The following is a 13,734-nucleotide window of genomic DNA, read 5'->3' as shown; positions in this document are numbered from 1 at the left end:
AGTGTTTCCTCCATGACCATTTGTAAGAGGATCTTGGGTTTGAAGGGACTCTGCTGCATTTTGTCTGCCTGGGTGTTTGACAGCAGCAGCAAACAGAAAAGAATCACAGAATCATCAAGGTTGGAAAAGACCTTCAAGATCATGAGGTCCAACCACCAGCCCTACAACCCCTAACCACTAAACCATCTCCCAAGGCACCACGTCTACCCCTTTTTTGAACACCTCCAGGGATGGTGCCTCCACCACCTCCCTGGGCAGCCTGTTCCAAGGCCTCACCACTCCTTCTGTGAAGGAATTTTTCCTCATATCCAGCCTGAACCTCCCCTGGTGCAACTTGACCCCATTTCCTCTTGTCCTGTTGCTGGTCACCAGGGAGAAGAGGCCAACACCCTGAAAAAACTTGACCACCAACATCACTTCATCCAATTCAAACGACACGTCGCTCGTTCCTCTGTCGAATCAAAGAATCTAAATGTCCCCTGTTCCTGTAACCCCCTCCTGACCTGGTTTTTGACACTTACATCCATTTCTGCCTGGGAAGCCATTTTGTAATAATGTCCTCGGAATTCTGCAGCAAACTGCAGAGACAAGGTTGTGGAGCAGTCAACCAGTTCACCCTTTTCTGCAAGGCTGACAGGACAGTAGTGGCCAAACTCCCCCAGCCTCTGCTCCAGCTCTCGGGGAGTGATACATAAATCAGCAATGCCAGCTGCTTTCCCTGCCAATAACAGCAATTAGTGGTTTGGTAATGAGAGACACAGAAACACCCAACATCTCTAGTCAGAAACATCACAGTTCAGAGGAGATTGTAATTCAGCACGTGTCCATGATTTGAAATAGTGAGAATTAAAATAGCAGTTGCTACTGATATGAAAATGAAGTAGCCACCCATTTTACCTATTAATTGTAATAATGTTTTCCTAGGATTTAAGAAATACAATACTTATTAATTATCTGGGGTACTCTGCATGCTTAACTTACGTGTTTTCCCTGGGACAGTTTCATTTATGATTATTGTTTCACTCCTTTGTGTTACTAGGGAACATTTCAGCTATTTATTTTTCTTTACGTTGGTGAAAGAAGAGGACAAGGGGTCATGAAAGCCCCCCCTTTAGTCATCCATGTCTTGCAAATGCTACAGTCTACCTGAATGAAGTATATCCAAAATCTTGAATAAAATGCTATGCAAACCCCAAACTCTTTAAAAACTGGGCTTTTCAAGTTGGATGTGAAAAAGTTAAGATGGATTTAACATTTTTTGTTGTGGCTCGTGACTGCAATTTTTAAAGAAGTGTGTAGCCAGTGAGCTGTAAAGTTTAAAAACCAAGAGGTGGATATAAGACTAGGAAGTTTGTTTGTCCCTCAGAGGAATCCTAGTTAAACTGAACAGGCAGATTTAGAAGGCAGATTTAATCCTGATCAGTGCTGACACACAGCAGTTCAAGCAGGAACTGTGTCATTCTAGACTAAAGTGGTTTTCCTCCCACAGCACAGAAATCAGATGGCATGGTTAACCTGATTTCTGAGCTTCTACTTAACATTTTCCCCCTCCTTCCCTCTTCCTCCACTGACACTGAAGTGAAGCTGCAAGTCACAGGTCCCCTTAGACTCTTGGGGGACCCTTTGTGATTCATCACCCAATGCTGAGGAATCTGCCAAGGACCATGAGACCTCAGATTCCTTTCTGCTGTGTTCCATCACACTGTTCTTTGGAGGAGGGCCTCAGACTGTCCTGTGCTTGGGTTTGGTTTTGCTCTCTTCAAGAGATCTTGTCAAGATCCCTGCAGATGAGGTGGAAGAGCTTGAGGCTACATCTGTGCCCAAGAAACAGCTTCATCCAAAGCAAGTTGAAGTGGAAATACTCTCCTTACATTGCAGCTTCTTAAAGAAATGAACATTATTCTGAGAAACTTTTTCTTTTACCTTCTCTTATTCTCTCCAGGTATATCTGGATTTTTTTAATGACCTTTTGAACTTCCTGCTGTACTTTGTTCCACATCCACCACTTGCTCCGAAAGGCATCGATCACACACCAGTTCTGATGCTCCTCCATGTAGTAAGTCCTGATTGCTTCAACTTGCTGTTTATAGCAGGAATTTTTAATAGCTAGAATCTGGGAGCTGTCGTGTGGAGGGTAGGGAGGTCTGCAGACAAGGAAAAAAACCCACTGATTTCATATGAGTCAGAAGATTAGATCATCTCAGTGAATTTCAGGTGGAAATTCAGGAGTTCACTTGAAGTCCATTTTACAAAATTCTGCTTATTTGAAACTGCAGAACATATTTGAGAAATCCAACTTCCTGATTAAGAAGATGACCAGTTAAATATGAAAAGCAGCACCCTTCTGATCAGACAGGTATGTTCAGAAACAAAGAACAAAACATTTGCTGTTTATGTCCCAAATCCAACTCCAGAATTTTGTAAAGGGTTTGGAAGGTATCAGCCCATATTAACTGACACACACAACCAATCCCCCATCAAATGGTGCCCTAAACAAAAAGGCTTTTTGAAATGGAAGTAAATGGTTTCTTGAAAACAGGGCTAATTTTGAATTATGCTGTTGTTTGAAATCAAGAAGCTGTATTACTTGGGTATATTTTGAAAACTGTCTGTCATATTTACATAAATGAAACTAATTCATCTGACCTCTGAAAATGTTAAGCAAGACTAGAAGGGATATTTTGACTAGAAAATAAAAGCATTTGCAGTTCTGGTTCTTAATTTAAATGATGCAAAAAAAAAAAAAAGGATAAACTTCTGCTTTAATAGGATTATTTCTCTCTTGTACCTTTCAGAAATCTCTGATATTGCACATTTGATTTGTATTTATGAAATGTAATTAGTTTGGTATTTGAAATGAGAAGTTTCAAGTAAATACTTTCAAAAAGACAGCATTAATTTAATTTCTTGCAATGCAAATTGTCTTTAGGCTTTCAGTAAACAAGTAAGCATTGTACTGATTGCTTGATAAAAAGAAGGACAAAATGGAAGAGACATGCAGTAAGGCCCTAAGCTATCTGGGACTTCTCAGAAACACTTTCTCTAATGAGAACCAGGTTCTTAGACAATTTGATTTGAAGGTGAATGTTCTGTTCTTTTTAATTCTCTGTCCCTTTATAAACTACTTACTGCTCTTCCTCAAAAACAACCAGCAGCTCTTTTAAGAGAATATTTATCTCCTTTGAAAAACAAAGAGAAAGGAGCAAGCTGAATTGAAAAGCTTAGATGAGTAACTCATTAATTGTACACATTGTTAAAATGTACATTGTTTCCATCTTCTAAAAAGAACTCCAGTGAAGACATAAAAGACTATGAGATGGAGTATCAGTTTCCTTTATGATGATAATGGTTGAATGGATGAATCAAAAACTTCAGCAGCAGAGAGAACTACTAACACTTCTGATGTTTGGTTTCATGAAAATCAACTAAACCAAGCAGTGGGTGCCCAGCATTGCACCTCTGTGACCTGAGTCGTGCAGTCAGGGGATCTGGGCAGAACATGCCACCCATTCCTCTGGCCTCCTGTGTCTCTGCTTCTGGTCTATGCAAATCAAAGCATTAGAACATTGAGAGACTGGTGCCTGTGTCTTTTTACATGAGGAGCTTGAAGACAGCTGGGTTCTGCACCAGCTCAGGGCCAGTCTCTTTGGGCCCAGGACTGAGGCACATGAACAGAGAAATGACAATAGAATCACAGAATCATGGAATGGTTTGGGTTGGGAGGGACCTTCAAGATCCTCCAGTGCCAACCCCCTGCATGGGCAGGGACACCTCCCACCAGACCAGGTTGCTCCAAGCCCCATCCAAGCTGCCCTTCAACACTGCCAGGGATGGGGCAGCCACAGCTTCCCTGGGCAACCTGGGCCAGGGTCTCACCACCCTCACACTCCAGAATTTCCTCCTCATGTCTCACCTCAATCTCCCCTCCTCCAGTTTTCATCCATTCCCCCTTGTCCTCTCCCTCCCTGCCCTTGTCCCAAGCCCCTCCCCAGCTTTCCTGGAGCCCCTTCAGGCACTGGAAGGTGCTCTCAGGTCTCCCTGGAGCCTTCTCTTCTCCAGGCTGAACACCCCAACTCTCCCAGCCTGTCTCCAGAGCAGAGCTGCTCCAGCCCAAGGATTATCTTTATGGCCTCCTCTGGGGATAAATACACTATTATCAGGGAACATCACGACCTGTCTGTGGTTTCCTTATCCAGCAGTGCTCTTCTGAACACTTCCTTTGCATCCATATCTAATTCAAAGATTTTCACTGGAATTATTCTGGCTGATTCCAAGAGGTTCACTTGTTTTCTTGTTACAGGATATCCATCAAATACAACTCTGCATACAAACAGAAAAAGAAAGACAGTTTTCCTAAGAAGTTAGTTTCTAATTAAGCATTAAAAAGTCTACCCCTGTGCCACGAGATTATCTCTGCTGTGACTTGACAGATGTAGTCTTCACTCCTAAAAATGTACCAAGGACAGAAGGAATGTAATCTGACTTATAAAAATGGTGGACTTCAAAATTCTGACACATCAATCATTCAGAAACATAATTATCACTATGGGAAATATCCATATGGATTGGAAGGAGTACTTTCAAAGTGGAAAGGAAAATGATTTACAGTACTTCAAGAGGTTTTTTAAAAATGCTTTTCACATATTAGGCAATATTGGAGTCAAATAGACTGGAACAATATTCCAGTATTTAACATGAAAGAAAAGTTGAAATAATTCTGAGATCAAGCACAAATAATTTTCAGAGATTATTCCAGAATTGCCTTTCCCTGTAAAAATTATTTTTGGGGAGAGGAGTTGAATGTCATGAAATCACAGTCACGAGCTTCTTATGTCTGAAGAGTTTGGAAGGTGTTTCAATGGTGGAGGAGTCTAGGAAGTAAGGATCACATATGAATGGGGTGGAAAGACTCACTGGTTTCAGTTCCTCCTTAACAGCTTCAGTTGTTAAAACCAGAAAAAACCTTGAGTACTGAACCAGTCTGCATGACCAAACAGAAACAGATGTGCCCAAGTTTGGTACTGGAATTGGTATAAGAGATAAAATGGTGGTTCTCAAAGGATAATAGGAAGTCCTGGCTTATTGTCTGAAAAAAGGGAACCTTCACAAAGCACGTTACTTGGATTTACTGGAAGGAAAACTCTTACCCAGTGGTATTACACACGTGGTTCATCAGAGCCACATCTAGAGCCTGGATGGCCAGTTCATCAGGCACAGTCAGTCCTTTGTGGAGATGCTGCTGCAGCCTGAGAGCCAGCTCAGTGCCTGCCTGGCTGCTCAGCACCAGCCGGATGGCATCTCCCACGCTCAGGCGCAGGAGCCCGTACACACTCGCAAACTTCTTGGCAACTGCAAAACATTTGGATTTCCACACACAACTTTTAGGTGAGCAACATCATAACCTAGCAGTCTGTCAAAGTATGTCCTTAGCCTCAGCAGCTCACTGCTCCCAGAACCACAGCACTGTCAGGGATGGAAGGGACCTCCAGGGATCATCCAGTCCAACCCCCACTCCAGCAGGACCCCCTGGAGCACATCCCACAGGGCTGCATCCAGGGGGTTGAATATCTGCAGAGAAGGGGACTCCCCAGCCCCCCTGGGCAGCCTGTCCCAGGGCTCTGTCACCCTCACAGCCAAGAAGTTTCTCCCCATCTTTCAGGGGCACTTCCCATGTTCCAGCCTGTGCCCGTTGCCCCTCGTCCTGTCCCTGGGCACTGCTGAGCAGGGTCTGGCTCCAGCCTCCCTGCACCCACCCTCAGACACTTGTGGGCATTGATAAGGTCTGTCCTCAGCCTTCTCCTCTCCAGGCTGAACAGCCCCAGCTCCCTCAGCCTTTCCTCATCAGGGAGATGCTCCAACCCCCCAGTCACCTTTGTCACCCTCCCCTGGACTCTCTCCAGCAGTTCCCTGACTCTCCTGAACTGAGGAGCCCAGAACTGGGCACAACACTCCAGCTGTGGCCTCACCAGGGCAGAGCAGAGGGGCAGAATGACCTCCCTCAACCTATAGGCCACATTCTTCCTTATGCACCCCAGGATTCCCTTGGCCTTCAGCTTATTCCCCAGATAATTTCCAATGCATAACCTTGCTCAGTGGGTAACCAGCCCTGCTTAGGCCCCTGAAGAGCCCAAACCTTTGCCCACGTGCAGAGTATGCCCATTGCTCTAACAACATTCCATCCAGCACAAACCTCAGCAGCAACAGGCAATATTTTTACAAAATATCTTAGAAAATATGCTTCCACCACTGCCTCCTCTACAGAACAGCCTGGCAGAGAGATCATTCATCCAGAAAATGGGAAATACAGTGCAAATTTCTTCCTTAATATGAAATAATTTGAACCCATCTCTTCTAACATTCTATTCTAATCATTAAACTACAATGTAAGCTCAGTTTTCTCCTCCTCCAGCTACAGGCAGAGACCTGTAGACTGAAAAGGTAATGGAAGAAGAAGGAGAGATGAGAAAGATGGAAATCTTGGGTTTTTAATCTAGAAGTTTGGAAACAGACTGGGGAATGTGGAGTTTTGGGTTCTGGTCCTTGATCCTAGGAATATTTCCTCATTTTACATTAGGTTATATTGGCTGGAAGACATAAGAAGCAGTTAGAAAATAATCAGAAATTATAAAAGGGGTACAAATAGTGGAAGTCTGAATTTTCTAAGTGCCAGTCCAGGTCAATAACTTCTTAAGAAGATGGGATAAAATTCAGCTGGACAATGCACAAGTATCTGACTGTGAAATGAGACACTAGAAAATGTAACTAAAGGATTCTGTGTCCAGCAAGAAAAGCAGGAAAATCAACAGTATTAATGGTTTATGAATTTTAATAGCAGTAATAACAGATACAGCTTCAGTCATGAGAGAAGGTTTTGTTTTATAGAAAAGACTGGCTCCTACCTGTAGTTTTTCCAGATTTTGGAGGTCCCACAATTGCAATTTTAACTGGCACAGCTGGTTTAGGTTTTGGCTGACGAATGTATTTGATGGGATTTTTCATAAATGTTTCTGCATTTCCTTTACTTGAAAAGAAGTAAATATATTGTCGATGGATTACAGGGAAGACTGTGTTTTCATGGCTGTGCTGGGGCTTGATTACCTCTCCTTCACTTAGCTGTAGCATGCAGAAAATGGAAAGCAGCTGATTAGGTTTGACAAAGCCCCCTCTCCCTCCATCCTACATAAGTGGCTTTATAGGCAGGTAGAGAGGCACCAACTGTATGAAACAAACCATCAAAGCATTCTTAAGTTCATACATATGGACATAAAATATTGGCCCTGCCTGAGGAGCTTCTATAAATATGCAATTCTTGGACAGAAAGAGGAGGTAAACACTGAAGAGAGAAAGAATGTTCAGTGTTTCCAGTAGGTGGTACCATAACACCTTCTGTCCATCAAGAGAGTGTAGTTGAGAGGACATAACATCATACTTTTTTTTATTTTCAAAGAATAAAGCAAATAATTTTATTCCTCTGTGAATTGAAAGCACTTCTCTGGCTGACAGCAGGTGCCAGAATATAGGATTCAGCAGAACCATGTGCAAATGAAGAACACTGACCATAATATCAATTCTTACATGGTGGTGAAGTGTAAAACTGTAACAAGGCAAGCCCAAAAAGTAAAACACCTGCACTGCTGATGAAGTCTTCTCAGGCCCATCAGACAGTCTGCAGTGCTGGTGGAGCATTGAGATGAAGAGAAGCACTAATGGCAGAAATGGTTATTATTGCAGCAATGCTAAATTAATTCCTTGCACCCCTGTTCACTATGGAAGAACTTAGCAATGTCCCTGTTGCAGCTCTTCTTGGAGAGCTGCCTTACAGTGTCAATAAATGGTGTTTTAAAACAAACTGTTGACATCTGTAGAAAAAATTGCCCAGACTAGATGGCACTCACCTTACAGATCTCAAGGGACACAGCAGTGAAACTGATACTGAGCAACATGGAACCTAGTGCTTATGTTGGCCTTCCTGCCAGGAAGATGGAAGGTTGAGAAGGTGAACATGTTTCTAAAAGGCCTTCAGAATGGATCCTGGCAAACATAGTCCAGTAAATCTGACCTTTTATTCAGTAAATTGAAATATATTAAGGGAAAGGAAGGTAGTTACAGGAACATATATGAAAAAATGGGGAAGAGGCAACTCAGCTTCCTGTAGAGGGAAATCATCCCTCACAAATCTGGAAGTGTTCCTTGAAGGAGCCAGTAAATATACAGACAAGTTGATCTGGTGGTTACAGGAAGGGATGGGGCTGTTCTGCTGCATGGCATTACCTTGCCAGACCCTGCTCTGATCCTTAGGTTTCTATTCCTGCTCCAAGCCATTTCAGGGCACTTACACACAATTTATAAGCTGTCAGGAGTCTGTTCCACTATATATCTGCTCCCATTCATCCCCCAGCTCATCGCTTTTATTCTCTGCTTATCTAATCAGCTGCATAACTACTTCCACCCCAGTTTAATCTAAAAGTAATTGGCATATACTCCATCTTCCTTCCTACAAAGAAATCCTCTGGTCCTTAATCAATTCCTATTCCTAAATAATTTCTATTATATCCTAAAATACTCTCAAAATGATCCCATTCCCCTTTCATTATTGTCAGCAAGTACATTTCCACTGTCAGCACACTTCTCTGATTTAATCTAGTAGCTGTCTGTGACTTCTTCTAACTGAATAGTCCTTTTTGGTTGGTAAAAACCAGCCTACAGCATAAATGAATGAGCTGGAGAAATGGAATGACAAAAATGTAGGGAAATCTGATAGAACAAAGTGCAAGGTCTAGGGTGTAGGGACTGATAAGAATTGCACATAGAAGCTCGGGTTCAGTGATTGGAAATGAGAGAAGAAAAGAAATAGCTACATCTATTAATATGTCCCTAAATTACCAGATGCCTGTTTGATGCAGCCATGGAAAAGGCAATTCTGATCCAAGAACATTTGAAGTATTTTGATTAAATAAGGCTGTAATAAGAGCTCATCTGTATAGAATTTGGATTGCCAAGGTAGACACAGATGGGAGCAGGTGAAGACCCAACATGATGGCTGTAGAAAAGGGATGAAAGTTACTTGATTAATTAGCATGGTAAAATGAAAGCCAAAGTGTGTTTCCTTCAGGAACTTCCTGGATTTTGCATTTTGTTAATTGTTTGTTGTTTTTTTAAAAATTATTTCCAACCTGATTTTACTTCTAGTTTGAAAACCAAATATTTACCTGCAAACATTTCACTTGCTACCTGTAAAACTACATCAGCCCACTTCTGGGGACAGACATCAGCACTTTCTGACCTCAGCTTTCCAGATCTTCAGTAAAATCCTATGGAATTAGACTTGATGCTCTTCAAACAGCAAGGAATTATTGTTGATGAACCACATGCATTTACTTTTTTGCCACTGCTAGGGTTGCTGACAATCTGTGTGACTTCTTACAAATTCAAACCCCAAATCCTTTCAGTTTGTTTTCACTGCTTCTAGAAGGCTTTAAGACCTTCTCTGTTATCCTGTGTTTTGTGGAACACTGAGAATTGGGTTTTGTTTTTTTTTCCTGATTCACTGCCAGCTTTAATTGTGTCACTAATGCTAATGCAACAAACTTCACTAAATGCCTCTCAGCCTGAATTTAGCTGCAGCACTGAAAAGTCTAACACCTTTTATCACCAAGGCTTGCTGTGTTTGGTGTGTATTCAGTGGTGTAGTTTTGATTCACTGATGTAGTTTTCATTAATACTTCTGGTAGTAATTCCTACTGTCTTACAGCATTTTTATATGACATGTATTTTTTTGAAAGTGTTCCTTCTTGAAAATATTCTTCAGCTGTTTAAGAACCTTACCTTGACTGGATCCCACCGACCAAAGGAACTGAGAAATTTATATGAGAAAAGAAGCAACTTCTGTGCAACTGGCAAACTTATTGGGTAGCATTTCTCAAAAATGCTTCCACGAGTTTCCACCAGAGGACCCAGCTTCTTATACACTTGGTAGCAGACAATGTGAGGCTTCCTTCCTCCATTGATCTCAATTTGTGGTATGAGCCATTTTTCCAGTTCTTCCTGGTTCATGAAAACATAACAAAATATTAGAATCATAAACATGACCAGATTTTTAGTAATGAGTGACAGCAAGATTTTCTGTGACCTAACAAGGATTTCTTGATCATGGTCTCTGTCCCTGTACACCAGCAACATTTTATTTGAAATGAGAACTGGTTTTCCTGCTGATTGAAGTTTAAATTGCCCAGCCTCTGTTAAGTGTCACACTAGTTAAAAAAAGGTGATCTGATCATTAACTTTGGGGATGGTTGGATTCATTTAGCAAGTGTTCTATCTATGTTTAGACATCCATTTGTCTAGTCCCTCCCTTGGGGAGGGGCTTTGGAGAAGGGCAGGGAGGGAGAGGACAAGGGGGGATGGATGAAAACTGGAGGAGGGGAGATGGAGGTGAGACATGAGGAGGAAATTCTGGAGTGTGAGGGTGGTGAGAGCCTGGCCCAGGTTGCTCAGGGAAGCTGTGGCTGCCCCATCCCTGGCAGTGTTGAAGGGCAGGTTGGATGGGGCTTGGAGCAACCTGGGCTGGTGGGAGGTGTCCCTGCCCATGCAGGGATCTGGATGATCTTGAAGGTCCCTTCCAACTGAAACCATTCTGTGATTTACTTCTGTAAACTTTCTCTCTGATCAGTGGATACAGTTTCTGCTAAATCATTATGAGTTTCCTCCTGAAGATATTTAGTATATAGTAAACAAATGGTGCCAATCTACTCACTGCCTGAGACATGAGCACTGACCTTGCAGATACCTGCAGTGAGATGAGGTTACCTTGCTGTAGGAAATTGCACTGATTTCAAGAAAATCAGTGGAGAGCTGGGCCAGTGCCAACCTCATGAAGTTCAACAAGGCCAAGTGCAGGGTCCTGCACCTGGGTCAGCACAACTCGAGGCACAAATCCAGACTCAGGGGAGAATGGCTGGAGAGCAGCCCTGAGGAGAAGGACTTGGGGTGGGAGGAGATGAGAAGCTCCCACCATCTTGCTCACACATTTAGATCATGAGTACAGCAGCACGATTGTTTAAGCCCTGTAACTTTTAAATTTGACAAACAAAACTGCAAAAAATCTTTCTGCATCATGTGATCACATAATTTAGCAACATAAGCAGTGGAATAGGTACCTGCACAGATTCTAAACTGTCTCTTTCTGAGTCATACTTTTCTGAAGTTTCATTTTGCATGCGTTCAATAGCATCAATCTCTTGTTCTTCTTCAGCCTCTTCTTCTTCTTCTTCAAAAAACTCTTCTGCAAGTATAGCTTCAATATCTTCATTTTCATTCCCATCTCCTTCCTCAGAGGCCTCACCATGCTCCTCATTTTCTAAATCCTTTAAAAATAAAATGTTTTGATTTTTTGCAGGAACATATGGTATCCGTGTCTCTTTTCTAATTAGAAAAATCATTAATTCAACAAAACCTCTTTTTGGGAATATCCTTTATCTTAAGCAAAAATCTAGATTTGTATTTCAGAAGAAAACAGAGGTATTGCCTAGTTTATACACTGAAGCATTGGGCCAGTTCCAAGAGTGCTTAAAAACTGAAGTGCTACACTGAGTTTTGGTAAGAGGAGTATTTTTTTCACACCCAGGATTGTAGTTTGCCAGGACTTTGTAACAAACAAGCTTGTTGGCTGAAAGGGCAGTTGACAAGTAATACATTAATAAAGATACTTTGTGATTGAGTTGGGGAAGAAATCCTGGTACAATCTTATTCTGCATTAACCCTGGATTTGACAGGGTACTTCAAACACATGCCTGATTGCAATTAGTGGGGCTACTCTTATGCTTACAAATTAGATACATTCAAGACATTCATAAGTATTTTGCTTAGTGAGAATTCTTATCATGTTGCTTTTAGTGCTTATACATCAATAGTTTCTCAAACAACTCAAACATCATGTCAAATTGTTTTTGAAAGTAGAAGTTTCTGACAGTCTGTCACACTTTTACTCTGCATTGCCCTGAAAACTGTGTGACTTAAAGTTCTAGACATTTCTAAGACATTAATGCAAACACTTGTATTTAAAATCTTTTTATTAATTTGTTTTCTTACCTCCTGTTGCTTTTGCTTTTGTTCTGCTAAAAGTTCTTCCCTTCTTCTAGCCATCTTCTCTTCCTGTTGGTGAAAAAAAGATGTAAGAAGACAGTATTTGGTAATAGAAGATCTCCTCTGAGAACTGGCAATGTAGCCTAGAATTAATCTTGTTCTTTCCACCTTAAAACTCTGTTTCTAATTGCTTCTAGTGTTAAAAAATACTATCTGTGCAGCTTGAACTTCTGCAGTCTAGATATGCCTCTCTACTAGCTGAACACGTAAGTAAATTTTAGTAAAACTAACTTGGCAACTTCTGAGGCTGAGATTAGCAGAGAAAAAAGGACTGTGATTCTGATCACACTGAAAACATGAGATTTTTCTTGGGGAGCTACAGAGTTCCTAAACTTATGGGTGATTTCTGCCATTTAGCAAAGGGGTGACTGAGCAGAGTATTAAATATGTGTTGCTCCCTATGCCTACTTAAAACTGTCCAATTTTGACCAAGTTATAAGCATTTGAAATATAGACCCCCCTACATACTCAGTAGATACATGTCAAATAACTGATGGCTAATTGATTCGATTAAAGCTCAACGTGAGTCAGCACCATGAGTTGGAGCCCAGAAACCACCCGAGTCCTGGGCTGCAGCAAAAGAAGAATGAGCAGCAAGGCCAGGGAGGGGATTTTTCCCTCTGCTCTGCTCTGGTGAGACCCCACCTGGAGAACTGTGGCCAGTTCTGGAGCCCCCAACACAAGAAGGACATGGAGCTCCTGGAGAGAGTTCAGAGAAGGGCCACAAAAATGATCCCAGGGCTGGAGCAACTCTGCTCTGGAGACAGGCTGGGAGAGTTGGGGTGTTCAGCCTGGAGAAGAGAAGGCTCCAGGGAGACCTGAGAGCACCTTCCAGTGCCTGAAGGGGCTCCAGGAAAGCTGGGGAGGGGCTTGGGACAAGGGCAGGGAGTGAGAGGACAAGGGGGCATGGATGAAAACTGGAGGAGGGAGTGGGCTGGTCACTAGAATGCATCTTCAGCACAATTTCCAGCTTGCATCAGGAAGGACTATACTGAAAACAGACTTTAACTCTTCTAGATTGTGGGCATTCTCAGAGCCAACCTCTGGCACAAACAGTTCAGAAAACTTACCAGTATTGCTTGAGCCTTGCCCCAGATTCTGCTGTATTAACTTCTGTGTCAGCTGCTCTGCAGTAACTTGTGCTCAGACCTTTTCTGATGCTACATGTGAAGCACTTCTATCTAACTTAGAGAAAGTTAGGAAGCTGGCACATATCCTGCCTGTGCTGATGGGAAGTGTCTGCAGAGAGGTTCCAGGTGACTTGTAACCTGTTCAGTAGCAGGCACAGCTCTGTTCCAACACAGGCTGTGCAGCTGCAACAGCTCCTACATTGCTGTGCAGAGTATCCTGATTGGAATCAGAGGCACAGACACCACACAGCAGCTGTGCAGGCAGCCTGGGGGAGGTGCAGATGGATCCCCCCAGCCCATGCTCAGGGAATCTGGGATGCAACAACAGCACCAAGCAGGAGCTGTGTGCTTACATTTTTTTTATGGCTGTATTCACTCTCTGCTTTTTGTCCAGCATTTCCCAGATGCCTGGCATTCTGTCAGACTGGCTGGGAGATAGCTGAGCTGCTGCATGAATTAATTG

General features: G+C 42.4%; 1 protein-coding gene across 1 annotated transcript in view; it reads right to left on the bottom strand.

The window, feature by feature from the left end:
* AK9 (adenylate kinase 9) overlaps positions 1 to 13,734 on the bottom strand; it is a 63,052-nt gene that overhangs the window by 5,191 nt on the left and 44,127 nt on the right. The window contains exons 26-33 of the mRNA XM_051613585.1: positions 12,088 to 12,150; positions 11,157 to 11,363; positions 9,826 to 10,044; positions 6,900 to 7,113; positions 5,148 to 5,349; positions 4,174 to 4,320; positions 1,924 to 2,144; positions 522 to 718 (exon numbers count right to left, since the gene is read on the bottom strand). Coding sequence (XP_051469545.1) covers positions 522 to 718; positions 1,924 to 2,144; positions 4,174 to 4,320; positions 5,148 to 5,349; positions 6,900 to 7,113; positions 9,826 to 10,044; positions 11,157 to 11,363; positions 12,088 to 12,150 — 1,470 coding nt within the window. The remainder of the gene's footprint in view (positions 1 to 521; positions 719 to 1,923; positions 2,145 to 4,173; positions 4,321 to 5,147; positions 5,350 to 6,899; positions 7,114 to 9,825; positions 10,045 to 11,156; positions 11,364 to 12,087; positions 12,151 to 13,734) is intronic.

Source organism: Apus apus, chromosome 3 (assembly GCF_020740795.1).
Source record: "Apus apus isolate bApuApu2 chromosome 3, bApuApu2.pri.cur, whole genome shotgun sequence".
Taxonomy (NCBI): domain Eukaryota; kingdom Metazoa; phylum Chordata; class Aves; order Apodiformes; family Apodidae; genus Apus; species Apus apus.
This window is presented reverse-complemented; position numbering and strand designations above follow the sequence as displayed.